At 56.9% G+C, this 27,553-nt stretch overlaps 3 protein-coding genes across 3 annotated transcripts in view; 1 reads left to right on the top strand and 2 right to left on the bottom strand.

The window, feature by feature from the left end:
- The window catches only part of RPUSD1 (RNA pseudouridine synthase domain containing 1), a 296,072-nt gene that overhangs the window by 113,798 nt on the left and 154,721 nt on the right, over nucleotides 1-27,553 (bottom strand). The gene's annotated exons all lie outside the window — the stretch shown is intronic.
- The window catches only part of LMF1 (lipase maturation factor 1), a 105,936-nt gene that overhangs the window by 53,499 nt on the left and 24,884 nt on the right, over nucleotides 1-27,553 (bottom strand). The window contains exon 3 of the mRNA XM_050774709.1: nucleotides 22,600-22,610. Coding sequence (XP_050630666.1) covers nucleotides 22,600-22,610 — 11 coding nt within the window. The remainder of the gene's footprint in view (nucleotides 1-22,599; nucleotides 22,611-27,553) is intronic.
- UBE2I (ubiquitin conjugating enzyme E2 I) overlaps nucleotides 20,216-27,553 on the top strand; it is a 395,011-nt gene continuing 387,673 nt past the window's right edge. The window contains exon 1 of the mRNA XM_050774772.1: nucleotides 20,216-20,233. The gene's annotated coding sequence lies outside the window, so the exon portion shown is untranslated. The remainder of the gene's footprint in view (nucleotides 20,234-27,553) is intronic.

The raw sequence follows: 27,553 nt of genomic DNA, 5'->3' as shown, positions 1-27,553 counted from the left end.
GGATGGGAGAGTGCGGAGGAGAAGCGGACGGAGGCTCACGGGGAGCTTCCTCCAACCATTGGTGCAACTCGTCTGTATCTGAGATATTATGGTAAAGTCAAAAGCCTGTGAAGAAGCTGCTACAGCAGCACTGGATTGTAACCCAAAGTACAAAATAAACGCCTGCAAGTCCACACTGATGTGTGCCAATTACTGAATAAACAGATGGGCGTGCATGGAGGCAGCGCGGCCCTGGTCTCTGAACGGACAGACGGTCAGTCCTTATGCTGCCCCGGCTTGTGGAGGGCACAGGCTGCCAAGCTGACGCCTGCTGGTCTTGCAGTGGGACCCCCTCCACCTCGCCTACGCCCCAGGCTCGCTGGGCTCCATCTTCCCCACGGAAGCCAGAGCTGCCCAGCTGGCTGGGCCCTGCGAACGCCCCGGGAAGGAAAGGGTTGCCCTGGGCCCACCTGCTTCTGTTTTCTTTGCTTGGGTCTTGTGGAATTCCAGCAGCTGCGCGGCATGCACAAGGGCTGCCATTGTTCTCTGCCTCAGCGTGGCGGACGACGCGTCCCCAGGAAAGTCAATAAGCAGCACGCTGCCAGGGCGGCCTCAGCGCCAGCACCAGCGCCAGGGCCAGGGCTCTCCAGGCAGCTCTCACCCAGCAAACACCAGCGCTGCATGAAGCGAGCCTGAGGCACCCGAACGAGGTGGCAACATGCAGGGCCACAGCAGATGCTGCTGGTGAGGGCAGTCCTCGCCCCCTCGGCGCCTTTCCCATTGCGCAGCTGCACGCACTGCCCGCCGGGCATCAGCATCTGCACGCCCTGCTCTTCCCCAGGGACCTCCCTTCCCTTTAGCAGGGGGATGGCTCCAGGAGGGCCCCTGCTCCACTCCACTACCCCGGCGTCGTTTCCACCACGTGCTGTGTTGGGCCTTCCGGGAGACTGAGCACAGCTCCAGGAGGAGCCTGGCACGCCCTGCCTGGGGAACTGGGCAGCAGCTCTCGTGGGGAACGTTCACTTCCACGGCCACTGCTCTCCTTCCTGTGACACAGACAGCACTGGTCCAATCACCAGAGAAGCTGCCTGTGCAGGGCCCAGGGAGACGCTCCTGAGCCCTGCCCGCTGGACAGGGTGCGACGCCCCACTCCTGCCCTGGCACCTCGCCTGGTGCACCATATTAATTGCTCATTGCCTGCTAGATGCCCCGATGCTGGTGCAGAGGAGATGCAAGTGCCCCAGCACCCAGGCACAGGTGGGCACCAGTGCCTCTCAGCTGCCCTCCGCTCAGGATTCACACAGATCCACAGCCAGGCTGGGGCCCAAGGCAGGAGCCTGTGGCCTGCAGGCCCAGCCAGCGCTGCAGGTAACCGTACTGTGCCATTCATAGGCATCTCAGGGCATCAGAACAGGCAGAAACGAGGATGCAGCCTCATAACTGCCTTGCTGGAGACAGTTTAGGGTTGAAGGCTCTGCATGTCAGGTCTGGAGCCACAGGAGGTGTGGGGCACACAGAAGAGAGAGGCTTCGCCGTGGGGCACCCCAAAATACTGGGAAAAGAAAATCTGCAGACAATGGCGACTGCCACACGGTGCCTCTCGGAGCGGCTCCCCAGAGCTCTGGACTTGGAATCAGTTCTCACCATCGCTGACGGGGCACGAGGCCTGGCGGCTGCAGCTGCACGTACTGTCTTCCGAGGCCCCACGAGATGCTGAGCCCCGGGAACACGGACATCCCCACCACTGCGCCCTGGGCTGCCCCGACCCCTCCTGGGAGGGGAGCAAACGTCTCCACATTTAAGGGGGAACTGCAGGTTGCTTCAGTACCAACCCTTCCGGCACCCTGTGAAGACAGCCCTGACCCAAATGGGTAGAGGCCGGGCAGGCCAAGACCCAGGGAGGCTCCCCACACCCGACCTTCCTGCTCTGCAGGACACAGACCGGACGCTTGCTCGTACAGTCCACAAGAGAACGCACACTGCTATAGGCCCTGAGGCCCGTGATCGCTCCAGTTCTCCAAGTGCAAAACCAGACACACTCTCTCCCACCCTTCCCGTGACCATTGGTGACACAATTTCACTGCCCTGGAATCAGATGGAACTGTGGTTTCTCTGAACTAAATCTCCAAGTGCGAATCATTAATGTTAAGTAGTGACTGACGCAGAGGGCCACACAGCTCTCAGCCCTAAATCGGTGGCTCTGAGGACCTGGCCTCGCTGCTGCCTGCTTGGCTGGCCCAGGAAGGGTGTCCCCTGAGGCCTGAGGGCTTGTACGGTTTTCACCGTCCCATGCTCGCCTCCTAGATTGCAGGGTCCTGTGCTACTTGTTTTAAGAACACCGCTTTAAAAACAGCCAAAGAAAAACTCACCCTAGACCTGGCTCTGCAGAGCCAAGGGGCGACCGAGGGGCGACTCCCGGGGACATTCAGGCTGGGGGGCCCTGTGTGCACAGGTGTGAGGAGGCATGGGTATGGACGGGTCTGAACCACCAGAGAAGCCAGGTGCAGGATGGGGGCAGAGGGCAGGCAGAGACCACAGGGTGCAGCAGAGAGCCCTCCTCATCCTCACAACGGCCGGGATCCCTCACTCTGCAGCTAAGCTCCTAGGCACCTGCTCCCCAAATAAAACCCAGGCAGAGGTGCATGCTGACATTCCTTTTCCATTTATGGGAATCAGAGGTTGAGGAGGGACCCTCTGCCACTGAAGAACCAGAAGATTTGCCACCAAGAGGCGCGATCTGTGCCTGGCAGCCCAGGGCACGTGGGAACACGTGGAGAGATGCCTGGAGGATGCTCTGGGCAGGGCTAGGCTGGGCGGCCAGCAGCACACTCATGCACCACCAGCCTTGGGGACCTCAATCAGAGGATGGAGAGTCCCAGGCCAGCCTAGGGACACGGTGCATTGCTGGCCAGGCAGAGCGCTGGGGTAGAGCCTGAGCTGGGGTTTTCCAGATGGAAGTCCTGTAGGCCAGCAGTCATGTGGGACGAGAGAGATGCAGGGTGGGATGACTGCGGTGCCTCAGGCAGGTGAGACGAGCACCATCACTGGGGGCCAGAGCAGGTGAGATGTGGGGATGGGGCACGTGGGATGTGGGGGGCCGGGGCACGTGGGATGTGGGGGGGCCAGGGCAGGTGACAACCAGGTGCTGCTTGGCCACCGGTGAGGGGCAGAGGCTCGGAGGGTGCAGAAGGTGTGCAGGGCGAGGGCAGCCAGCCTCAGGCACAGGGAGGGATATGGGGCCAGTGGGTTGTGGGCTGAGCTGCCTCTGACCAGGGAGGAAACGTGATTTAACACATTTTGGAGGTGCAAGTCACTGCAATGGCCACTGTAGGAGAGAATGCCAGTTGAGGCCTCATTAACTCTGTGGAAACTATTTGAGTTACTAAGAAAGAGTCATTAAATATAGCACAGATGGATCCTTCAAAAATGACAGCCACCATCCACGTTAGAAACAGGAAATCCATTAAGTTCGCTGTTAAAATCGGGGACGAGGGAGCAAAGCGCTTCCCTCTTGACTGCCTGTCACTCAGCTCTGCGCCGGGCCGCCCTCTGCCACCCCAGGGGCTTCTAATGGCGGCCCCAGAGAGAGCTGGGAGCTTTTAAAAGTTTCCTTCGTTTTCACAGGTTATATTTTAGGATGAAAAGTTATGAAATAGCACTGCAAATCTTACTTTGCACTATCACGGAACAGAAGGGCTGTGGGCTACAGACACCCCTGGGGCTGGATGATGGCGGCTGGGGAGATCGGCTCTGGCTGCGAGCCAGTGGCGGGGGTGGGCACTGGTAGGCCACACCCACATGGCCCTGGGACACCAGGTGGCCTTGTCTGTGACCCACCCACATGCAGAGCCCCAGACCCCACTTCTCCACGTCTCCGGCCACGGGGAGAACATCTTTCATGACCATGTTTGAAAAGGCTTCAGAGGGACAAGCGGAGGCTCTGCCACTGAGGCCTGCGTCCTTGGGATGCCTCGTTGGCTCCCCGGCAGCAACTGAAGGTACGTCAGGAACACCCTCTCCTGGCAGCTGGCTGTGTCCCGGGTGTCCCCTTGCAGACCCTCTGAGTGTTGGGCTCTGGGTCTGTTACGGCGGTTGCTCTGCAGGCAGCTCCGAGAGCATGAGTGTGCTCAGCGCTGGGGATGGAGACGCCACCCAGGGGCTGCCACGCTGCAAACTCATCCTGAAGGCAGAGCTAACGTCACACGTGTGGGCCCATCCGCAGCCCAGCACACAGACGCAATCCTGTGGGGAACCAGGCCCAAAGCCCACTCTCATGTTGGTACCATGGGGATGCGTCGTCACCACCTCACCTGCCCCAGGCACACGGGCCACACACAGCCATGGTGTCGTCACCACCTCACCTCCCCCAAGCACACGGGCAACACACAGCCATGGTGTGGCCGCGCCAAGCATATGCTCCGCAAGCCCATGTGAAGAAATGCTGCACCTGTGCACTGTGGGCAGGGGCCATTCTGGGGGCTTGGCCAGGCCTGCTGATCCCTCCGGCTCACTAGAGATGACCAGGCAGGGCTGCCCTCCCCTAGGAGACATGCCCACCCCTGTACCGGGGCTGTCTGCAGGGGTGCTGGGAGGTCCTGATGTTAGCCCCACCCCAGAGGTGACCCAGGGGACAGGAGTGCTGCTGTGCTCACCCAGCACCCCCAGCCCCCTCCCGACCGTGGGCTCCTTCCCTCCTCTAGGATTGGCCAGGCTGTGTCTGGAGTGGGCTGCAGCTCCCTGGCCTGCGGTCACCCAGAGCCAAACTCTGCACAGGAACTTCCAGAACCAGCCTGAGCTGTCACAGCTGCATCTGCCCGCTGGCCACGTCTCACGTCCTGAGGACGTTTCATGGGAGAGCCGCCATTCTGCTGCCCACAAGACATATAGGTGCAGAGCTGGGGACGTGGCATCGGGCCGTGGCGCGGGGCGGCTGGCTGGGTTAAACCAGAGATCAGATGGCAAACGGGAGTGCATTTTCTAGCAAGCAGACATCTCCGAAAGCGCTGGTTAAGGGCTTTCGTGCTTTAGATAAAATTATGTTAACTACACACTCTCAGTTACAAGGAGTTTAGTGGACTGTTACATATTTTAAGGCTGTCCGTGGGAGCTGCCGAGAAACAGGAAGTGGCCTCGGTGACCCCTGCGCCTGGCCGCGCGGCTTGTTCATACTCGGTTGCCGTGACAACCAGACTTCCCAGCCCCAGGTGTCCCCGCGGCTCAGCTCTGTGCAGGTGTCACCAGCTCTCGGGAAACAAATTCGCACTAACGACCTTAGCTATCTTTATTGGTTTTGGATAAATACGAAAATGCTTCCCGTCCACGGAAATTAGACTTCGCGGCAAAGAGTGTTTAGGATTAATGCATTCCAAGTATTTCACCTACGTCAGGCTGGCAGGCACCACACATGACCATTTCTTTGTTTTTTGTGTCCTGGGAGTGAAAAATGGCTGAAATATGCCGAGCCTCCAAGTGACTCATGAGACCCCAGAAAAGTGCTGGCCATCGTGGGCTGCGGGGACGCTGTGCCCACGGAGCTGTCCTGGTCCCAGCGTGCCTCAAGGGCCCCGGCCCCTCAGGCCTTGAAGCACTCAAAGGCAGCCTGCGTGGCTGAGAAGCACATTTGACATTGCATTTAACTTTGGTTCAGTTGGATGTGAATTTAAGTGACCATGTGGGGCCAGTGTCCTGGGGTGCACCCCGACTCTCACGTGGGGCCAGTGTCCTGGGGTGCACCCCGACAATCAGCCAGGGCTGGGGTGGGGCTCCTGTCCCGGGGTGCACCCCAACTCTCATGTGGGGCCATTGTCCCGGGGTGCACCCCAACTCTCATGCGGGGCCAGGGTCCTGGGGTGCACCCCGACTCTCAGCCAGTCCTGGGGTGGGCACCTGCTCAGAGACACCTGTGGGATGTGGGTCTCACTCCCGAGCAGCCGTGGGACGAGCTCACGACATCTGCTTGCCCCTCCCATGGGGGCTCCTGGGCTGGAGCTTCACAGCCCAGCAGTGTCCATGTCCCTGCTGTGACACCCGCGTGGGCCGTCGGAGTGTCAGCATGGGCCCCCAGACTGAGAAGCGGGTGTTCCCCTCACCACACAGTCTCGGGGACGGTCTGTTTTCACTCGTGGCTTTTCCAGACCCTCCCCTGACACTCGGCAGTCGGCATTTCCAGCTGTGCTCAGTGTGGCCAGCAGGCAGGACCCACCCCACGTGGAGGCGGTGTGTTTGGGGGTTGTGTGAGCTCACACACTCAGAGAAGGAACATGGGGGTTGGCACACCTGGGAAGTGGGCGGGAATCACCCGACATGCCCGGGGCAGGGGTCAGGGCGGCCCTGTGGCCTCTGCCTCATCTCTGTCAGGACCTACACACAGAGCTCCCCGCTCCACCTCCATCACCGCTGAGCCCCCATGAGAAAGCTCACGTCTCCAGTGCTCCCATGAGGACAGCAGTGCCCGCAGCACCAGGGCACAGGCCCGACAGACAAGGGGCCTGGAGGCTGCTGTGGGCATCCCACCCACAGACCCGCTCTGGACAGTGTGGGCCCCTGAGGGCAGGAAGGGCGTCTGGGCCGCAGTCTCATGTGGGTCACTCTTGGGGGGCCTCAGTTAGCAGCAACTGAAGGAGGCAGCGATGTCCTCAGGCCCACATCCTGGAGGTACTGGGGAGAAAGACAGAAGTGTTTTGCTAGAAACACTGGTGTGTAGAGAGGACTGGGTTTCAGCCACGTCAGGTGGCAGGGCCACCCTGGTAGGAGCCTCACGGGGACACACAGTCAGAACTTGGGGGCAAGGGTGAGGCAGCCAGCACCCATGCTGGGGTCCCCACCGCACGGCTTCACCCCGGGACACCCTTCCTCCAGGCAGTCAGGCTCCTGCCCCCAGCACCATCCCTCTGGCCTTGGTCAAGACTCTGTCTGGACGCCACCTCCACGGCCTTGCTGGACAGGACATTCACACCGGCCCCGGCCCACTGGCTCAGCCCCCAACACGGCATCCACACTGGCCCCGGCCCATCGGCCCCCACAGCACGCACTGCGTGTCCACGTTCCCCTCTCTAAGCACTGCACCCCAAGCACCGGTTCCACACGGACGCAGGAAAGCATCAGGGCGAGGAAGTGGAGGAAAACGCGCTGCCAGGCAGGCGGGCCGGAGAGCTCAGCAGAGACGCACAGCCTCGGAGGAAGGCCAGGCCCACTCCAGACTGAGAATGAAAATCTCCAGAGCACAAATGCCCTGGGTGAGCTCAGCAGCAGCGTGGAGAACAGAAAGAAAACGCGGTGAACACGAAGACACAGCAGCCCCAATGACTCACTCTAGAGACGAGAGGCTTTTAGAAAACAGCAAACAGAAGTACAGGGCCCGGGAGCTGGTGAAAGGCAGGCAGAGGCCTGACGTCCACGCTGGCGGAGCCACAGGAGAGGAGACAGAACATGGGGCAACCCCTCCCCCAAATATGGGCAAAAATTTTCCAAATTTGGTAAAAAGTAGGCCTATCATAGTCAAAAAACTGGCAACCGAAGATAAAATCCCCAAAGTCATCAGAGAAAAGTAACACGTTACATTGGAATGCTAGGAATGACCGTCGCTTTCCTGTCCGTCGGAAACAAGGGACAGATGGAGAGAGGGAGCCAGGCGCAGACCCTTCCCAAGGGGCCCCCACGTGCCCAGAACGGGCATCTGCAGGCGTCTCCGGCAGCAAAGGACGCTGCGTTCTCCCCGGGGAGCTTCCAGTGTCATCAGAGCCTGAAGGAGGAAGCAACTCGGCACACGTGGCCCAGTGCAGGTGTGGCGGGAGCTGGCCTCAGTCAGCAGGTTGCCCGGGTCTCTGTCTCAGTGCTCAGCAAGGCCAGGACAGGACAGAACGGGCCCCATCACAGACTGTGCTTAGAAGGCACTCAGTGAGGCCGGGCGCGGTGGCTCAAGCCTGTAATCCCAGCACTTTGGGAGGCCGAGACGGGTGGATCACGAGGTCAGGAGATCGAGACCATCCTGGCTAACACGGTGAAACCCCGTCTCTACTAAAAAAAATACAAAAAAATAGCCGGGCGAGGTGGTGGGCGCCTGTAGTCCCAGCTACTCGGGAGGCTGAGGCAGGAGAATGGCGGGAACCCGGGAGGCGGAGCTTGCAGTGAGCTGAGATCCGGCCACTGCACTCCAGCCTGGGCGACAGAGCGAGACTCCGTCTCAAAAAAAAAAAAAAAAAAAAAAAAAAAAAAAAAAGAAGGCACTCAGTGAAACAAGGACCATTTTCTTCTGGAGGTAACTCAAGAAGGTAAGACTGTGAGTCAGATGCCTTGGATGATAAGAAGTCCAGGTAAGTAGAAGACAGGAGGAAGCTTCCCTAATATCACCTACAAATCTGCTTCCACTGGGGCAGTCTCTTCCCCTTTTCAGACAGCGCAAAGCCCTCCTGTGGTGAACACAGTCACCATAGCCCTTCTTGAGGGGCCGCTGGGTCCACGACCTCCTGGGTGGGCACATGGACCTGCGCTTCCTGCAGAGATGCTGACCAGACAGGCCCTGTGCAAAGTTCACCTGCGAGCCAGGCACCGGTACAAAGCCAAACCCCCGGCGGAGTGTGTGGGTGCGGAGACAAAACGCTCCACGAGTGCTCACAGGGACTCGACCTTAGAACAAGACAGTTATATCTTCGTACAAATGGGAGTGGTGACGAGTGAGGATGACGGGAATTTCTGGGGTGACGGCCACTCTCTATACCTTGATGGGGCTCATGCAAGTTTTTTATCAAGGGAAAGACGCAATGTGCGGTGAGTTCCAGCTAACGATGTGCAGGCTGAAGCGCCTGGGGAAGCGTTGATGCCAGCCCCACCCTGACGTGCGCTGAAGCATCAACGCAGGGACGGGGGTCACGGGCGAGCAGACCCACTAAATAATGACACAGCAAACCCCGTAAACAGAACCCACAGCATCCAGGCGGTTCCTATGCGGGTTTTACTATACAGTTCTTTTTTTTTTTTTTTTTTTTTTTTTTTTTTTTGAGACGGAGTCTCGCTGTGTTGCCCAGGCTGGAGTGCAGTGGCCGGATCTCAGCTCACTGCAAGCTCCGCCTCCCGGGTTTTTACGCCATTCTCCTGCCTCAGCCTCCCGAGTAGCCGGGACTACAGGCGCCCGCCACCTCGCCCGGCTAGTTTTTTTTTTCATATTTTTTAGTAGAGACGGGGTTTCACCGTGTTAGCCAGGATGGTCTCGAACTCCTGACCTCGTGATCCGCCCGTCTCAGCCTCCCAAAGTGCTGGGATTACAGGCTTGAGCCACCGCGCCCGGCCTACTATACAGTTCTTAGGAGAAAAACAATAAAGGTTAAAAGGTTTGAAATGTAAAAAAGATTAACTACATAGAAAATTTAAAAACAAAACACAAGTAAGAGAATCTACAGAAACAGGCTCAGCCACTGAGAGGTGTCAGCAAGGTCTGGGTGGAACATTAAAAACCCTGCGGGCAGGCCTGGAAAGCAGCGTTCCCCCGCAGCTGAGGCGTAAGGGGAGAGAAGCCGCTGTTTATCCCAGGTGAGGCCCAGGGCGACACATTCCAAACAGCCGACATGGGACAGAGGCGACGAGGGAGGGTGGCCTGGACAGAAAACATCCAGGCAGCCCGGGGCACCCTGTCCCACGGGCCCAGCCAAACGTCCAGGCAGCCCGGGGCACCCTGTCCCGCGGGCCCAGCCTAACGTCCAGGCAGACCGGGGCACCCTGTCCCGCCCAGCCATGCTCCTCGGCAGCAACCACCCAGGGGCTATCTCACGGGCAGATCAGGGAGCGCTGGTCCCCGCACAATCTCACCTCCACGGCGAGATGGGAGAAGGCAGCCACCTCGCGAGGGGGCCACAGAGTGGGTTCTGATCCAGCCGTGAGCTCTCCCCCCAAGCCCACAGTGACCGGCAGCCAGGCAGGCAGAGTGGCCACGGGAGAACTGACCCAGCAGGACCTGAAGCGGGGAGACAGCGTGTGGGCGTCCACCCAACGCGGCCAGCCCTCGTGTGGACAAACAGCGGAGAAAAGGCATTACTAACATGGACGTGAAGAAAGTCGCTCGGTTTTCAGGTGTGATGTGGTGTTGGTTGTGTTGTTGCAAAGGCCCTGTCTTCAGGTGTATGAGGAACGTTTCCCAATGCGGGAATGTGATGCCTGGAATCTGCTTCATGATAAAACAGAGCAGGGGCGAGGAGGACGCGGCAGCTGCTGACACCGGCACGGCGCACTGTGGCCTGCGAGGGTCCCAAGCTGTCCACAGTTCATTCCTCCCCATCGCGTGGCTTCCTGAACAGCCACATATTTCCTAACTCTGCCCGCTGAGAGGCTGAGAAGCCGCAGCTCCCCAGTAGCAACAGGCACCCCAGCACCCACATCTTGGTCTCTGAACACCCTTCCCCACTAGACTTCTCAGGGAGCTTGATCCAGGGCTGGAAAGACAAAAACAGGAGATGGTTGTCTGGCAGCATCACAAAGCAGGGGGAGCACAGGACGGGCGGCAGAGGGTGCAGGGCCTGAGTTAGGGAGCAGAGGGAGCACAGGACGGGCGGCAGAGGGTGCAGGGCCTGAGTTAGGGAGCAGGGGGAGTGCAGGACGGGCAGCAGAGGGTGCAGGGCCTGAGTTAGGGAGCAGGGGGAGTGCAGGACGGGCGGCAGAGGGTGGAGGGGCTGAGTCAGGGAGCAGGGGGAGCACAGGACGGGCGGCAGAGGGTGGAGGGGCTGAGTCAGGGAGCAGGGGGAGCACAGGACAGGCGGCAGAGGGTGTAGGGCCTGAGTCAGGGAGCAGGGGGAGCGCAGGACGGGCGGCAGAGGGCATGGGGCCTGAGTCAGGGAGCAGGGGAAGCGCGGGACGGGCGGCAGAGAGCGTGGGGCCTGAGTCAGGGAGCAGGGTGGGCGCAGGACGGGCGGCAGAGGGCGTGGGGCCTGAGTCAGGGAGCAGGGGAAGCGCGGGACGGGTGGCAGAGAGCGTGGGGCCTGAGTCAGGGAGCAGGGGAAGCGCGGGACGGGTGGCAGAGAGCGTGGGGCCTGAGTCAGGGAGCAGGGGAAGCGCGGGACGGGTGGCAGAGAGCGTGGGGCCTGAGTCAGGGAGCAGGGGAGAGAGCGTGGGGCCTGAGTCAGGGAGCAGGGTGGGCGCAGGACGGGCGGCAGAGGGTGCAGGGCCTGAGTCAGGGAGCAGGGTGGGCGCGGGACGGGCGGCAGAGGGCGTGGGGACCAGAGTCATAGAGAGCAGGGGAAGCGCGGGACGGGCGGCGGCAGAGGGCGTGGGGACCAGAGTCTGTATTTTTGTCTGTCTCTCCTGCCTGGGGCCATGCACCGAACCTGCACCTGTGTCTGCGTCTCCCCCAGCTGGTGGCCACAACAGTGTCTGATGGGACCAAAAGAGCTTCTGGCCTCTCTGCTGCTCGCACAACTCCGGACGCACATGCCTTTGCCCGGCAGGGCAGCCCCACAGGGCCGTGTGAGGACGACAATGGCTCACCCTACCAGACAGTGACCACCACGGCTGGACAAGCCGAGAGAAGGACCCATCTCAGCAGCTGCTTTTACATGTCTTTCTATAAATGTGATCACGCAAAGAGTTTAAAAAGGATCCTGGTGGTTTGCACGGACAGTCCCTGCTACTCGGGAGGCTGAGGTGGCAGGACAGCTGCAGCCCAGTCGTTTGAGACTAGCCTGAGCAACATAGCAAGATCCCATCTCTAAAAAAAAAGAAATCCTCCAGAAGAACACTGCTTTAGAAGGAAGCGGAGGAAGGGCTGTGGACTCTGAGGCTTACCCTCAGTGCAGTGAGGTCACCTGCTCCGGGGAACCATCTTAGGATCCCTGGGATGGGCAGAGGGACAAACTCGTCAGTGGCACCCCATCTGGCAGAGAACCTGCCCCACAATCTCCAGATCCACAGACCTACAAAGCATCTGCTCCAAGCAGTAACAATGAGATCCCGAGTGGAAATCTTCACAAAGTGGAGAGAAAAAAACTGATGGATTGTCTAATGTGTTTGATTCTGTAAAAACAACAGTATTGGAAAGGGTTGACCAGTTGCACTGGTACGGTTGGAAGAAATTAGTGAGAGATGATCAGCGATGAAAAACCAAGCCAATCAAAAAAGAAGAGGCAACTATGAACTCCAAAAAAAAGGAAGCGTTATTAGAAAAGAAGTTATTATAGTTCACTACTTGGCTCCGCAGTCACAATATTTACAGAGTCAAAATAAAGACTATTAAACTAATAAAAATCGTATTTGTGACATAGCTTACTAATGAGAAGAACATTAGGGTGTGTGAGGGCAATCCCTGTCATTCATAAGAGGACATGTATACACAGTGTCTAACTGTGATGTGCGAAGAATAATCCATATAAACCCATCAGTCAGAAAGACAGATAAATGCCGGAGTAAGTGCTGGAAGTGATAAAAGGGTTGTCTGGAGAACAGCATTTGGCTGAGAACTGATAAGACAGGTACTTCTGTTAGTATTATAAGTCAGGTAATACAATTGGACTAATCATACACATGCCGAATTTTTTTTTTAATACTTAAAAGAACAATCCTCAGGCCACATTGGCCACAGTGTAATAAAATCAAAGTTAAGAAACAAAAGGTCACCTGTAAAACCCTGAGCGTGTGGCATTTTCGAAGCATTTCTCCAGGTGGTCCTTGGTCTAAAGGCATCAGCGCTGAAGGTTATAAAACCACATCATCGGCCACTGTCGGGGCAGCACGGGGCCTCAGGTGATGGGGTGGGGCAGGGACACAGCCAGAAGAGGGTGGCCGCCCTCCAGTTGGCTTTCATTAGCAGAGAAGAAGAGATGGAAAACAGCTGAATCAACCAACTCCAGGCAGTGGAAATGATAAACCCCTTTCTCCCAGAAAAAGCAAGCAACCTACAAAAGGCAAAAATTAATGAGCTCGAGTATATTTTTAAATTCTGATAGATAAAACCAGCTCTTTGAAAAGACCCACGAAGGGGATGATCTACGGCGGTTCTGGCAATGGGCAGTGGGGAAAAGGAGGAAACAAGTATTAAGCCCCAGGCGGGAGAACGGACGCAGGCCTGCTAGGGGGCGGCAAGGCCACCGCACAGACTATGCCCTGTGGCTGGCAGCGGGAGGGTGGAGGGGAGGAGTGCGCGAAGCAGACCCTCATCCGTGGGATGCTGGGAGCAAGTCCCTGAACGCCTGCGGGGCTCAGCTGCCCCCTGCAGAACGGGTGGTGATGAAACCGCCCTCTTCAGCCACCACAGGGCCACACAGGAAGCTCCAAGCTCACTGTCACTGCCACTAATCCACAGGAACGAAGAGCGATGCCACCAAACATCCGGCATCCACACAGTCTAACATAAAAACAACTAAAAAGCGATGCGGAAGATTCTAGATTAAAGCCACCCAAGCGGATTCAGGACTGGAAGTATGAATTACAGCGACAAAACCGCTCCTCAGGAGCTGAGAATCCTGCATAGTAAAGAGAGAACCATGGCTTTGAAATAGCAATGGATAACAACGTGATGGGAGAAATTCAAAACCAACAAGAAGTTAACGTTCACGTGAATGAGACAAAACGGACTTTAAAATCTGTTTTCTCGGTGGGTGTGGTGGCTCATGCCTGTAATCCCCTGGAGCACTTTGGGAGGTCAAGACAGGAGGACGGTTTGAGCCTAGGAGTTCGAGACCAGCCTGGACAACATAGCAAGACCCTGTCTCTATAAAAATGAAAATTAAAAAATTATATGTGGTGGTTCACGCCTGTGGTCCTAGCTACTTGGGAGGCTGAGGTGGGAGGATCACTTGAGTCAGGGGAGGTCAAGGCTGCAACAAGCTGTGATTGTGCCACTGCAGTCCAGCTTGGACAACAGAGCAAGGCCCTGTCTCAGAAAAAAAAAAATACATATATAATTTATATATACATATATACATCGTTTTCTTCTAGGTTCAACTTAATAATTTCCATCAGATACTAGTAAATGGAAAAAAGGCAATGAAAGAAATGTATCTAATATGGCCCTGTTTGAGTAAAGCAAACATTTACCCCTAAATCCTGTGTGTGCATCTGCATATGTGTCTACGTGTGTGCATGTTTGCACATGATCTACATATGTGTCTCTGTGTGCACATGTGTGCACGTGTTTGCATATGATCTGCATGTGTGCATGTGTTTGCATGATCTGCATACATGTGTCTGTGTGCATGTGTTTGCATATGATCTACATACGTGCCTTGTGTGCATGTGCATGTGTTTGCATATAATCTGCATACATGTCTGTGTGCATGTGTGTGCTGTTTGCACATCATCTGCATATGCGTGTGTGCACGTGTTTGCATATGATCTGCAAATGTGTGCACGTGTGTGCATGTGTTTGTATATGATATGTATACGTGTCTGCGTGCATGTGTGCGTGTTTGCATATGATCTGCATACGTGTGTGCGCATGTGTGCACTTTTGTATATGATCCTCATATGTGGGTCTGTGTGCATACGTGCACGTGTTTGCACGATTGGCATACATGTCTGTGCGCATGTGTGCACGTGTATGCATATGATATACATGTGTGGCTGTGTGCACGTGTGCACGTGTTTGCATATGATCTGCATGCACCTATGTGCATGTGTTTGCATATAATCTGCATACATGTCTGTGTGTGCATGTGTGCACGTTTGCATACGATCTGCATAAGTATGCATGCGTTCACGTTTACATGTGGTCTGCATGCGTGTGTGTGCATGCATTCAGGTGTGTTTGCATATGATCTGCGTGTCTGTGTGCACATGCGTGCACGTGTTTGCATATGATCTGCATACGTGTGTCTCTGTGTGTGCATGTGTGCACGTGTGTTTGCATATGTCTGCACTTGGGTACAAATCTGAGTTGGCATAAAGATAAGGACAGATAGAACAGGAGGTTAACATAGGGTGGATGAAAATTAGATGAAAAAAGACTACACTGAAAACAAGTGCCCACCACAGATGTGCACGTACACGTGTGAAGAAGGTGGAACCCGGCACCACGGCACACACCCTAAGGGGCCCTGGCGTCCACCCAGAGGCTTCCTCTTCTCCTTCACTGTGCTGGCTGCATGTAGCACCCCAGGGAGCCTGCAGGTCACAGCCAGGATGCCAGTTGCTCCTCAGGTCCCCATTTGCCACCTCTCCTCTCCCCGAGTCCTCCCTAGGCAGCACCCCGGGCCTACGGTGGTGTCCCAGTAGCCCAAGAAGACAGACAGCCTGGCAAGTAGTGACAGAGAAGCCACCAGGCGAGAACACCACTCCTGGAGCCAAGAAAGACCCCAAGACCCCAGTGGAGAGCACTGGAGGGTCCAGAAGGGCTACTGCATCCAGGCGGAGACTCAGGCCCAGAGGCCTCCAGAGATGCAGTGCAGTCTGAGGGCAGCCTCTCCTTCTCTCATGCCAACCAAGGGCCACTCGTGGTGAGGACGCAGCAGAAGCCGGTCAAGAGCCCTTTCTCATCTTGGAAATGGCCCGTGGAAATGGTTCACGGCTAGCTCATGTCACGTGGGGGCTCTAAACGTCACCCAAGTGGGCTTCCCTGTCCTTCCTATGAAGAACACAACCAGACATTGAGACCAGAGACACGCAGGACCACAGTCACGCCCGCCCCAGGTGATGGGGAAGGGCTCTGCCTCGCGGTTTGCGGGAACCCTCTGGAACCACACTCTACAGGACGCTTCTCCCCCAGGGAGGGGCCGTGCAATTAAATCAATGCAGGAGTACGAAGGAAAGGACCCAGAGAGGGGCTGGCTCAGCCCACTGGTTGCAGCCTAGCAGCTGGGCCAGTTCCCGGCAGAGACCATCAAGGCTGCCACTGATTAGGGAATAATTTAATTAAAAGAAACTGCATTCCTGACCCTGGGAGCTGGGAAGGGGAGGGAAGGGCCATCAGCTAAAGGGGCAGGAGGGCTCTGCATGGCGGGGACTGGGGCTGCTTGGTGGAGCCTGGCGCAGCCCAGGAGGCTCAGAGCTCACCCAGCAATCGCTTCCTGCAGGCAGGCTCTGCTCCAGCACTAATAGGGCTTAATAAAAACTTCCACTTGGGCCAGTAAACCCCTCATTACGCTGTTTTTAAAGCATGAATTTAAGAGCAGCAAGGGTGAAGGGTCACACGGAGCATTTAATTCACAACGGCTGGCAAGAGGTGCTGCTGCAATGGAAAACACCCTAGTGTCTGGGGTGTCTGGGGCCCCGCACACGCCTGGCGACACTCGGCCTGCGTGGGGACAGCCCAGAAAGCAGACCTGAGAGGTGGGGAAGTTTCCCTCTTGGCAAGAGCACAGCAGCAAAACCCAGGAGGGGCCCGGGGCACTGGGAAGGCCTCCTAACGTAGCGACACACAGCTGAGTTCCAGCACAACCTGCAATGAGACCCGGCCGCTGCCCCGCACAGGCACCGACGCTGGGACAGCCCCCGGTCCCGCCTCCACGGCTCACACAGGAGCACTGCTGCCGCTGAGAGTCGTTCCTCACACCCGCTACGTGGACGTCCCCCCACGGCCTCCACGTGTTTTCAGCTTAACCGCAGTCCAGTCCCAATGAGACCCGGGCTGCCTGTGTGTCTGTGCGGACACCTGGCCCAGCAGAGACGAACGCCCCAGACCAGCTGGCATTGGCCTTGCAGAAGATGAGGATAAACCAGTCATTCATCAACGAAGCTTCTTACTCCAAGGACCCCAAATTCCCCCAGGCCCTGACGTGTCCAGCGCTCACCTGGATGGGACTGTAGTAAGAAACAGAACCCACTTCCTACAAAGGAATATCCTGGGAAGGTGGAGACTTCCAGAACCCTTCCCTGGATCCCAGGACCCTCACTCCTGTGCACGTCCTCAGCTGACACCCTCACTTCACCCTGAGGCAGCAGCGGGGCAAGGTGTCCAGCCCCTCCCCTCAGGCAGTCACCACCAACCGCCTGGTCCCCTGCACGAGCCCATCCCCATTCCCCACGAGCCACCCCGTGCCCCATGAACCCACCCCCGCGCCCCCACGTGCCCACCCCACGCCCCACGTGCCCACCCCATGCCCCCTGAACCCACCCCCGCACCCCCACGTGCCCACCCCACACCCCCTGAACCCACCCCCGCGCCCCCACGTGCCCACCCCCCGCCCCCACGAGCCCATCCCCACACCCCACGAGCCCACCTAATACCCCCAGGGGACCCAGTGGTGCAAGATGGGGTAGGATCGCCTGGAGGCAGACACCTACAAACACCCAAGTCCATCAGGCTAAAATCACAAATAAATTACAAAACCATTTTGGGGGCCTAAAACACTCCAAAGGCCTTGGGAACCTGTTGTTCTTCCTCTGGGACTCTATCTGGGCACAAGAACCCTGCAAAATGGCCCGGGAGCTGAGCCGGAGGAAGCCCTGCCCTGCCGCGGCCCCTGTGGCCTCTGCCCCCTCCTCACAAAAGGCTGCCCCCTGGTTCCAGGACCCCTCACCATGAGTCTCTCCTTCCCCTGGTCACATCCCAGCGGCCAGTGGGGTCACAATGCTGTCCCATCCCGTGCCCATGCCTGAAAGCCCGGCCATCCCTTCCAGCTGCCCAGGCCTGGGAGGGGCCAGAAAGTGTCTCCAGAAGCACTAGGGACCGGCCCTGGTCTCAGTCCCAGAACAGCGGCTGTGGCCTTTGCTGTTTCAACCTCACCAAACTCTGCAGACGGGAGCCCCTTCCTAGAGCCTGCTCTCCTCACAGAACCAGGTGCTAGGCATGGTGCCCCATGTGGGATGGGAACAGTGCTGGGGGGACAGGGACCACGCTGGAGGACAGGGCCCACACTCGGGGGATGGGGCCAAGCTGGGGGGACAGGCCCACACATTGGGGGACGGTGCATTGCCGGCAAAAGCGGCCTGGTCCTGGAGGGAAAGCAGCCGCCCCACGGAGCCCCGCCACCCACTGCTGCGGGTCCTCTCGGGTTCCTGCATCCTTTCCAATGCACAAGGGCGGCTGGAGGCTCCAGAGACTCCCAGATCCAGGCTCACTGAATATCAAAAGGTGCACTCGCCGCAGGCGGCAGGAAGCAGCCGCGCTTGGGGCTGCAGAATTCATTACCGTCAGGCTCCTTCTTTGAAGTGAATTTACCAAACTCAGCAGCCCTCAAAGCTCAGCTCTATCTAAACTCCAGCAGAAACACGGACGGCAGAATGGGGTTTAACAAATATTGTGGTTTTCCTGTGTCCTGGAAAGCGCAGCCCCGACGAATGTGGCTTCCTCCTGCCCAGCAGTCGCGTCCGTCTGAATGGGGCGCAGGGCCCTGGGACACAAAGCCCAGGACAGCAGCAGGCGAGCTCACCGGAGGCGCTCTTACAACAGGAGAGAGATGCGAACAGAGACCCAAAGACCAGCCTGGGCAGCACAGTGGGACCCCGTCTTGACAAAAAGTTTAAAAATCAGCTGGCCATGGCGGTGTGCCTGTAGTCCCAGCTAATCAGGAGTCCGAGGCGGGAGGATGGCCTGAGCCTGGGAGGTCAAGGAGCTGAGATTGTGCCATTGCACTCCAGCCTGGGCGACAGAGCAAGACCCTGACTTGAAAAGAAACGTAAACGTTCTGTGGATGGTGTGGTCATCCTGAGAAAAAGGAAGACACTAGCGAAGCGGGGTGTACAACTCCCCAGCCGGCAGCCATTTCACTAACAGCGGCTGTGTGTATTTCAGGCCGGTCCCGCTCACGCCCACAGCATCATGAGAGCATGTCCCGGGGAGCCCACACCCAGCCGTGAGCCCTCAGAAGATAGGATTTGCTGCTGGTGAAATGTTAGGATCTTTGACTGGCAGCTTCTGCAGACTGTGCTGGGTTGAGAATGGTCTGGGGCCAGGCACAATGGCTCATGCCTGTAATCCCAGCACTTTGGGAGGCCGAGGCGGGCGGATCACCTGAGGTCAGGAGATGGAGACCATCCTGGCCAACATTGTGAAACCCCATCTCTACTAAAAATACAAAAATTAGCCGGGCCTGGTGGCGGGTGCCTGTAATCCCAGCTACTCGGGAGGCTGAGGCAGATAACTGAACCTGGGAGGCGGTGATTGCAGTGAGCCAAGATTGCCGCCATTGCACTCCAGCCTGGGCAACAGAGCGAGACTCTGTTTCAAAAAAAAAAAAAAAAAAAAAAAAAAAAAAGGCATGGGACCGCCCAGCAGGGAAGCCACAGCTATCTGCAGAGGACGTGAGGTGCAGCCAACGCAACCAAAGACTAGAGCTTTTCATTTCACTTAGCTTTAATTAATTGTAAAAACATGTGCCAGTGGCCGGGCTGGGTGGGGGCCCTGGAAGCCTGGACCACCTGGAGCCAGCTGGCTGCTGCCTGGGGGCGCGTACTGCCGGAGGATGCTGCTTTCCTGGCCGCAGGGTCCCGGTAACTGCCCCCACCCCCCACCCCCCCATGCCCAGAGCCACCTGATCTCCACTAAAGCCCACTGTGCAAAATGAAGACAAGGACGGCATGAGATGGACACAGAAGCACACGTGGCTCGGATGAGGTGAGGAGCACAGGCACAAACTGCCTTCTCCCAGGCCGCCCTGAACAGGCCACAGGGAAGGAGCCTCCCCAGAGGTCTCAGGTCAGGAAGCCTGACCTCCAGTGCCTTTGGTTTAGCTGTTCTGAGGCCCAGCGCCCAGCGTCATACCTCAGTAACTGGCAGCTCTACGTTCTCCAAGATCAGGGAAGAGAGTTCAAAGACGCGTGGCCGCTCAGAAGGCAGGGAGAGCTCTGCCAAAGCTACTATGAGTCTTCCGAATTTCTGAGCGACAGTCCAAAGTGACGTGCTGAGCCGCTGCAGGGTCAGACACAACATGAAACTCAGGCTCACGAGGGCTCCCAGGCGGAAAACATTAACATTAACGAGTCAACGATTCGCTTCTGAGTCCCTACAACTACCACCTGCCACTAAAGAATCCGTTAGAATGTGTGATGCGCACCTGAAAACACCCAGGGAGACGCAAAGAATCAGGTAGACTATGCGATGTGCACCTGAGAACGCCCAGGGAGACGCGGGCACAGAAGACGGGCTTCCGTTGGCTGGGAGCGCGAACACAGCCCCTGACGGCGGCCCCACAGGCTCACATCCCACCCCCCATGCAGACCCCATTGCTTTTGCTTCAGCAAGTGGTTGGGGACACGGGAAGGTGGCTCCAGAGTCACCCGGCCCCTGGACAGCCTCTGCCGCTCCAGCACTGCCTCTGGGAGTCCACTTCCCCAGGCGCTTCCCCCACACCCTACTGAGAGGCTGTGTTCCCCAGGAGGCCTCACAGGCGAGGGCACGGGGAGGGTGGGCTCCAGGCCTCCTCATCCTCAGCAATGGGTCCTGTGGCCTCGGTGCTGAGACAGGGCAGCACTCGCAGGCCCATCCCCCACAGGGAACACACACGCATGGGCTGCTGCTCCCTGAGCCTGCCCCGGCCCACCCGCTCACGGGGAACACACAACCTTCAGCCGCTGCTCCCTGAGCCTGCCCCCGCCTGTGCGTGGCCCCAGCGGTGCTGGCCATGTGCACTGGCCTCAAAGGACTGGGTCTCGCCATCACTGCTCAGGATTCACAGCATCAGACAGCAGGGACTTCTCCTGCTAAATACAGGTGTTAGGACCTAAAGGTTTCGCTGCTCATAAGAACTGGGAAAAAATAGTACTGTTATAATTTACTATTTTAATTTTTTAAAGTTTTTTTGTGGTGACAGGGTCTTGCTACGTTGCCCAGGCTGGTCTCGAACTCCTGGGCTCAAGTGATCCAGCTTTAGCCCCTAAACTGCTAAGATTATAGGCATGAGCCACTGCTCCTGGCCTGCTATAATTTTAAATAAATAAAATTTACTAAGAAAAGATTTGTTTATCTAAGTGTTGAAGAGTATAGTTTTCTCTGTGGGCATTTTGGTATTGAATGCATCCTAACGCACTCCGGGGGAGGCCCGGGACTCCGGCTGCCGCACACGCTTCCTTACATCTGCTCGCTCCTCCTGACGCACTCTGGGGGAGTCCGGGACTCAGGCCGCTGCACACGCTTCCTTACGTCTACTGGCTCCTCCTGACACAGTCTGGGGGCGCCCGGGACTCAGGCCGCCGCACAAGCTTCCTTACGTCTGCTCGTTCCTCCTGGCGCACTCCGGGGGAGGCCCGGGACTCCGGCGGCCGCACACGCTTCCTTACATCTACTGGCTCCTCCTGACACAGTCTGGGGGAGCCCGGGGACTCAGGCCGCCGCACATGCTTCCTTACATCTACTGGCTCCTCCTGACACAGTCTGGGGGCGCCTGGGGACTCAGGCCGCCGCACACGCTTCCTTACATCTACTGGCTCCTCCTGACACACTCTGGGGGAGCCCGGGGACTCAAGCCGCCGCACAAGCTTCCTTACGTCTACTCGCTCCCACACTCGTGGGCACTCTGCTCCCTTGATGCAGCCACGCAACTGGAGGGCACAGAACCAGCTGGTTCCGACCAGGTCGTGTCAGATATGCAAATTGAAAAGGAATTCCTGAAATAATTCATTGCTTCTTGCTTTAAGAAAAACACGGAAACAACGAACAGATGTAAGCATGCAGAGCCGCACGCCCTGACGGTGCACACTGAGCCAGGTAGCACCCAGCAGCCAGGAAACCCATGAGTGACAGTGGCCGAGGTGGCCTGGTCCTCTGCAATGACAGGTACCGGCCTTTTAAGGTGATTAAAATCAGGAATAAGGTTCTTTTATATTTACATTTTAACAGATTCTGATGTTCTTCCTTTCTTTGATTCGAACCAAATTTCCAGCATCTCTGGTGCTCAAAAGGAATGAAAATATGTGAGGAATAAAAGCATGAAGACAGTGACCTCTACCACAAGGACACAGGCCCTAAGGCCTGTGACAGTGAAAGGGGCAGGCAGAGATCCACGCCCAGACAGGCCGCCCCTGCTCTCCCAGGAAGGGGCCGAGAGCCAGAGAGGTCAGGGCAGACACAGCCTGAGTGAGAGGCCCAGGCCAGGGCCTTTACCAGCAAAGACCGGCGCTTCCACCTGCGCCCTGAGGTCAGGGAGAAAGGCAGGGGTGGGAGTGGTCATTCTTCCCAAGGTCCTGGAATCAGGTCCACTTATCAAGCCACCATGTGTCCCATGACATTCTGGAGGTCTCTGGGCCCAATGGAGGGTGCACCCACTGTCCTCTGATCCTGTCCTGCCCACTGGGCAGCTGCCCTCTTCCCGTCCTCCAGTATTGACTGCGTTGTGTGGACGGGGAGGACTTCCGATCCCCTCCACCAAATGAAGCACAAGCCAAAGTGCCCCCCAGCGTTAGCGCCGTGAGCAACATGAACCTTCTCTATGCCGAGGTGCACACAGCCTGAGTGTCCACGGGGGATGGGCCCGTGGGTGCTCTGCCTCTGCTCCAGGGCAGCGGTGGGGAGACCACACCTGTGAGATGCCTACGATCACACGTGCGGCCATCCGTCTGTAGGTGCCTGGGACCTGGAAGCCCAGGAGCTCCCACATCCAGGGAGGAGGCACGGATCAGATCACAAGCGCTCACCACTGCCATCCGTGCATACTGGGAAGGCTGATGGCAGAGGCTAAGGAACGGGAGAGGCCAGGAAAAGTGTGTGAAGATACATACCAAACACACAATGCTCAACTCTCGCAGAGCTTTCTCTAAATGCATCTCACTTACCGAAGGAGTACCTGAAAAACGAAAGAAGAAACGTGTATTAACACTTTGGCTTGTCTCGACCAAAACCCAGTTTCCCCCCCGAGTGAAGCCCACTCCGGCACCCAGGACAGTGTGGGGTCAGGGAAATCCTGCCAGGGGGACCTGCCCGCCGGGCATTAGGGGAACAGCAGCCCCTCCCCACGGCCCACACACAGGCAGGCCCAGAACAGGCAACCAAAACACATTCCCAGATACACCTACTATGTACCCACAGAAATTAAAAATACGTATTTTGCGGATGAGTGAATTAATGCTTATTTTTTTGCAGCATCAATTAAATGCCACAAAAAATGTCACCCTTTGGAATCTGAAAATTTAAGGACATCACATGACGTCGAGCGCAGATCATTAGAAAATGGATCTTAAATGAAAGGAATTGCTGGGAAAGGCTGGGAAAGGCCTGAATCGCAACCAAAAGGGGCTTCAGTGATGCTGTGACCTGCTTCTCACCCTCAGACAGTGGAGCTGCAGGCAAGTAGCACGCGTGTCTAGAGGACCCCAAATCACAAATGTGGAGCCCCCCCACATGCACCGAACACACAGCTTCCAACACATCCCACACCTGCCTCAGCCTCTGGCCTCTCTAACCCACCCCACCTCAAGACCTACCCTTGGACTCTAGAAGAAACCCCCTCTGCCACCTATGGTCCTGCAAGAGGCGGGCAGGACACACCGATGCCCGTGTGAGGAGCCCTGCCTCAGGTGCTCAGTGCCATGCCCGACGCAGAAGGCACAGTATGTGGCTCGTGGACATGAAATGTACACAACAGGCCAGTCCACAGACACAGGCCGTAGATCGCCAGGTTTCTTCTGGGGTTGATCAGAATTTTTTTTTTTGAGACACGGTCTCATTCCATCACCCAGGCTGGAGTGCAGTGGTGCATAAGCTCACTACAACCTCAACCTCCTGGGCTGAAGCAATGCTCCCGCCTCAGCCTCCCGGGTTGCTGGGACCACAGGTCTGCACCATGATGCCCCACTAATTTTTGTATTTTCTATAGAGGTTCTGCCACGTTGCCCTGGCTGGTCTAACTCCTGGACTCAGGCGATCCTCCTGCCTCCGCCTCCTTAAGCGCTGGCATGACGGATGTGAGCTGCCCCGGCCAGAATGTTTTAAACTTGGTGCTGATGGCGTCAGAGTCCATGAATATGTACATTGACTTGTACACTTTCTATCAGGGCTGTCTAATCTTTTGGCTTCCGTGGGCCACCGTGGAAGAAGAAAAATTGTCTTGGGTCACACATAAAATATACTAACACTACTGATGGCTGATGAGCTAAAAACAAAACAACTCATAATGTTTTAAGAAAGTTTATGAATTTGCTTTGGGCCGCATTCAAAGCCATCCTGAGCCGCGTGTGGACAAGCTTGCTTTAAATGCAGTTTTATGGTATGTGAATTACATCTCGCTAAAGACATTAAGCAGCAACGTTGCCTAATGAAATCTGTAGGAATGAAAGGCTACAGGGTGTGGGACGGCCCGCAGGGCCCACTGCCCGTCCCAGGGCTCCCTACACCATCCGACCTTTGGATATGTCTGTGATTTTCCCCCTTGACATTACAATAAAAGCACAGTGAAGGCCATGACAAACGACATCTGAGCTGTGAGGGAGGTGGGCGGGGACAGAGCGCTGGAAGGCTCATTCTTCAACCACATCAGGTGTGTGGCTGCCTCAGCGGCTCTGATGTCTTTTTAAACCATCCCTTACCCGGTAGAGATCCACACTATAGGTAAAAGAGGATTAAGTCTGGATTTGCTTTTCACTCCAGAGGAAGGAGGTTGAGAGGGAGAGAGGGCACCCTGTGGGCTGAGGAAGGAGGCTGGGAGAGAGGGCACCCCGTGGGCTGAGGAAGGAGGCTGGGAGAGAGGGCACCCCGTGGGCTGAGGAAGGAGGGTGGGAGGGAGAGAGGGCACCCCGTGGACTGAGGAAGGAGGCTGGGAGGGACAGAGTGCACCCCATGGGCTGCAGGATGCACTCCCTGCCCCCATTTCCATGACCAAAACCTTCTAAGCAGCCGCTATACATACTGGCTAATGCTAGAAATAAATTTATCCCCAAAATGTTCCCAATACATAACCTTAGTTGAACAGAGACAGGAAAAGGAGCTGATTTTTAAAATCCATAAAGAATAAAAGCTTTGCTCTTTTATTAGCCAGGTGTGGTGACGCACGCCTGTAGTCCCAGTGGCTTTGGGGCTGAGGCTGGAAGATGGCTTAAGCCCAGGAGTTCCAGACTGCAGTGAGCCAAGATCGCGCTGCTATTGCAGTCCAGCCTGGGTGACAGGGCAAGAGACCCGATCTAAAAAGATGCAGCCTCACGCTTTTATCAGAAGGGACCAAGGCCTGGAAGAGTTTCAGTGACTCAGTGCCACCAAAATACAAGTGTTGAGTGGAGAAGGGGTGAGCCCAGATGCAGCTGCCTTCACGTCGGCTGAGGGTGTTTCAAAACGCATTCTTCTGTCACTTCACCTGCTTTGAATTTTGAATTTCAAGGCTGCCTGATAAAAGATTCTTTAAATAGCAGGTTTGAGCTAAGGCAATGACATGAAAAACTAAAACGTCTTATTACTTTCACAGCTTTTATTATATTCTCAACAGCTGGGACTTACGTTAGCAGACACCGACTCCATGCAGTTCTCTTGGGGTTTGTTCTGCTGTTTTGTTCTTTAAAGAAACTCAAGTCCTTCCTCGGACGGTGGGACGTAGACTTTGCTTTTGGATGGTCGGGGTTAACGCGCTCCCTCTGACTGCCTTGTGAGGTCAGGAACCTGCTCCCCTGTGAGCCCCCACACCCGACTGACAGGCCGTTGGGGTCTCTGTGCTAGGGAGGCAGCCAGACCCCGGATGGCCTGCAGATGCTGCACACGGCCCCCGCACAGGCCCTGCCCCCTTGCACTTCACAGGGCTCCCATTTCTACAGGAAGCCTTTGATTTAAAAGCACATTTGGTTCCAGCTATTTATCATCTGTAAAAAGGCCTCATGTAAATATTTGTTAAATTTTATGCTCCCCATTTTGGGGCAGGCTAGTTGTAAATTTGTAAGAAATCTTCCACCTTCTGGCCTAGCACAAAGAACTTTGCTGGAGGCCTGTCTAGAAAGTGTGTAGTAGGAACTTAATCATGAACCATGCTCTCCTGAACCACGCCCGGTTCCTGACTTGTGTCTGCAGCTGACCACATCATCAGGACTAAAGTCTTTGTCATGTGGTGAAGGCCAAACGTGTGGATTTATTTACAGAAGTTACCAACAAAAATACCACAGGAAAAGAACAGCACCTTTGGGTGAGAACAGCTGGGGGGCTTCCATGTCTACCCGCCCCACAGAAGAGGGGGTGCAGCACCCACCAGACTGCTGTGCCTCCCACCCAGTCACCAGGACGGGGTGCCGGCTAGCACTGGCAATGTCGGAACGCTGGGTCCCGCTGTGCAGGGCCATGGCTTGCCTGGCACAGGGAAGTGCTAGACTGAACGGTGGCTTGCAGGGACAGCAAGGACGGCGCTGGACGGCAGCTCATGGGGATGGCGGTGGCAGGGCTGGACGGCGGCTCGCGGGGACGGACGGCAGCTCGCGGGGACGGCGGGGACGGGGCTGGATGGCGGCTCGCGGGGACGGCAAGGACGGCGCTGGATGGCGGCTCATGGGGATGGCGGGGGCAGGGCTGGACGGCGGCTCGCGGGGACGGACGGCGGCTCGCAGGGACGGGGGCATGGCGGCTCGCGGGGACGGCGGGGCACGGGGCTGGGTGGCAGCTCGCGGGGACGGCGGGCTCGTGGGGACGGACGGGCTCGACGGGGACGGCAGGGATGGGGCTGGACGGCGGCTCGTGGGGACGGCGGGGACCGGGCTGGACGGCGGGCTCGTGGGGACGGCGGGGACCGGGCTGGACGGCGGCTCGTGGGGACGGCGGGGACCGGGCTGGACGACGGCTTGCGGGGACGGCGGGGACGGGGCTGGATGGTGGCTCACGGGGATGGGGCTGGATGGCGGCTCGCGGGGACGGCGGGGGCGGGGCTGGACCACACGTACCAGGCATCAGCACCAGTGAGGCAACTGGCTCACTGCAGACATGACCGCTGCCACCCCAACGTTTAAGTTCATACAACAGAGAAAATAAAATGGTAATAACAAGAGGTGTCTTCACAAACATCTGTTGCCTGTTGCCACTTACTGGAGCTGCCAAGAGGAAGTCTAGGTCCCAGGGCTGTTGGGAGGACCCAGGCTTTGAAGCCAGGCAGAGCAGGGAGCACCCAGTGCGTGTGCGGCTCCCATGGACAGACGGACGGATAGACAGACGGACAGATAGACGAACGGATGGATGGGCGGTGCTCCCATTACTGTGCGAAAACCAACCTCACAGTACATATTCCATTCACTACAGGTGAGCAATTTAAAACAGGATGTAAATAGCCCTTAAAAGTGTAAGGAAAAAGTGCTGGAGGCTGTTTGGACGCAGCACCAAAGGCAGCAGTGAAAATGGGGAAAGACGGTAGACTGGACTCCACAGAGGAACCCCGTGTGGAAAGCAAAGTCCGTTGCATGCAGAATGGGATGCGGCCGAGGGCTCACACCTTCCACGCGCGTTTACCTTCTGCTGGAGGCAAAGGCCCAATTCCCGGACAGCAGGGCCTCTTACAGATGGATAAACAAAGAACGTTCACACCAAAGGGAACGGCAAAGGCAAAACACAAATCCCCAGAGAAACAAAAAAGAGCAAAACCAAGAAAAATTCCTTGGCAGAGAAATGTGTATTTAAATAACATTATTTTCACTTATAAACGCTCTGGTTTTTCGGAAATGGGATGTTCTGAGTAGGGAACAGGACAACAGCATGCTGCCCCCGCCGTGAGCATGCAGCCCTGGGTAAGGGCTGGCGGCACCCGTCCACCAGGCACCAGGCACACCCTGACCCAGC

Source organism: Macaca thibetana, chromosome 20 (assembly GCF_024542745.1).
Source record: "Macaca thibetana thibetana isolate TM-01 chromosome 20, ASM2454274v1, whole genome shotgun sequence".
Taxonomy (NCBI): domain Eukaryota; kingdom Metazoa; phylum Chordata; class Mammalia; order Primates; family Cercopithecidae; genus Macaca; species Macaca thibetana.
Note: the sequence above shows the minus strand (reverse complement) of the source record. Positions and strands in the feature narration are given on the sequence as shown.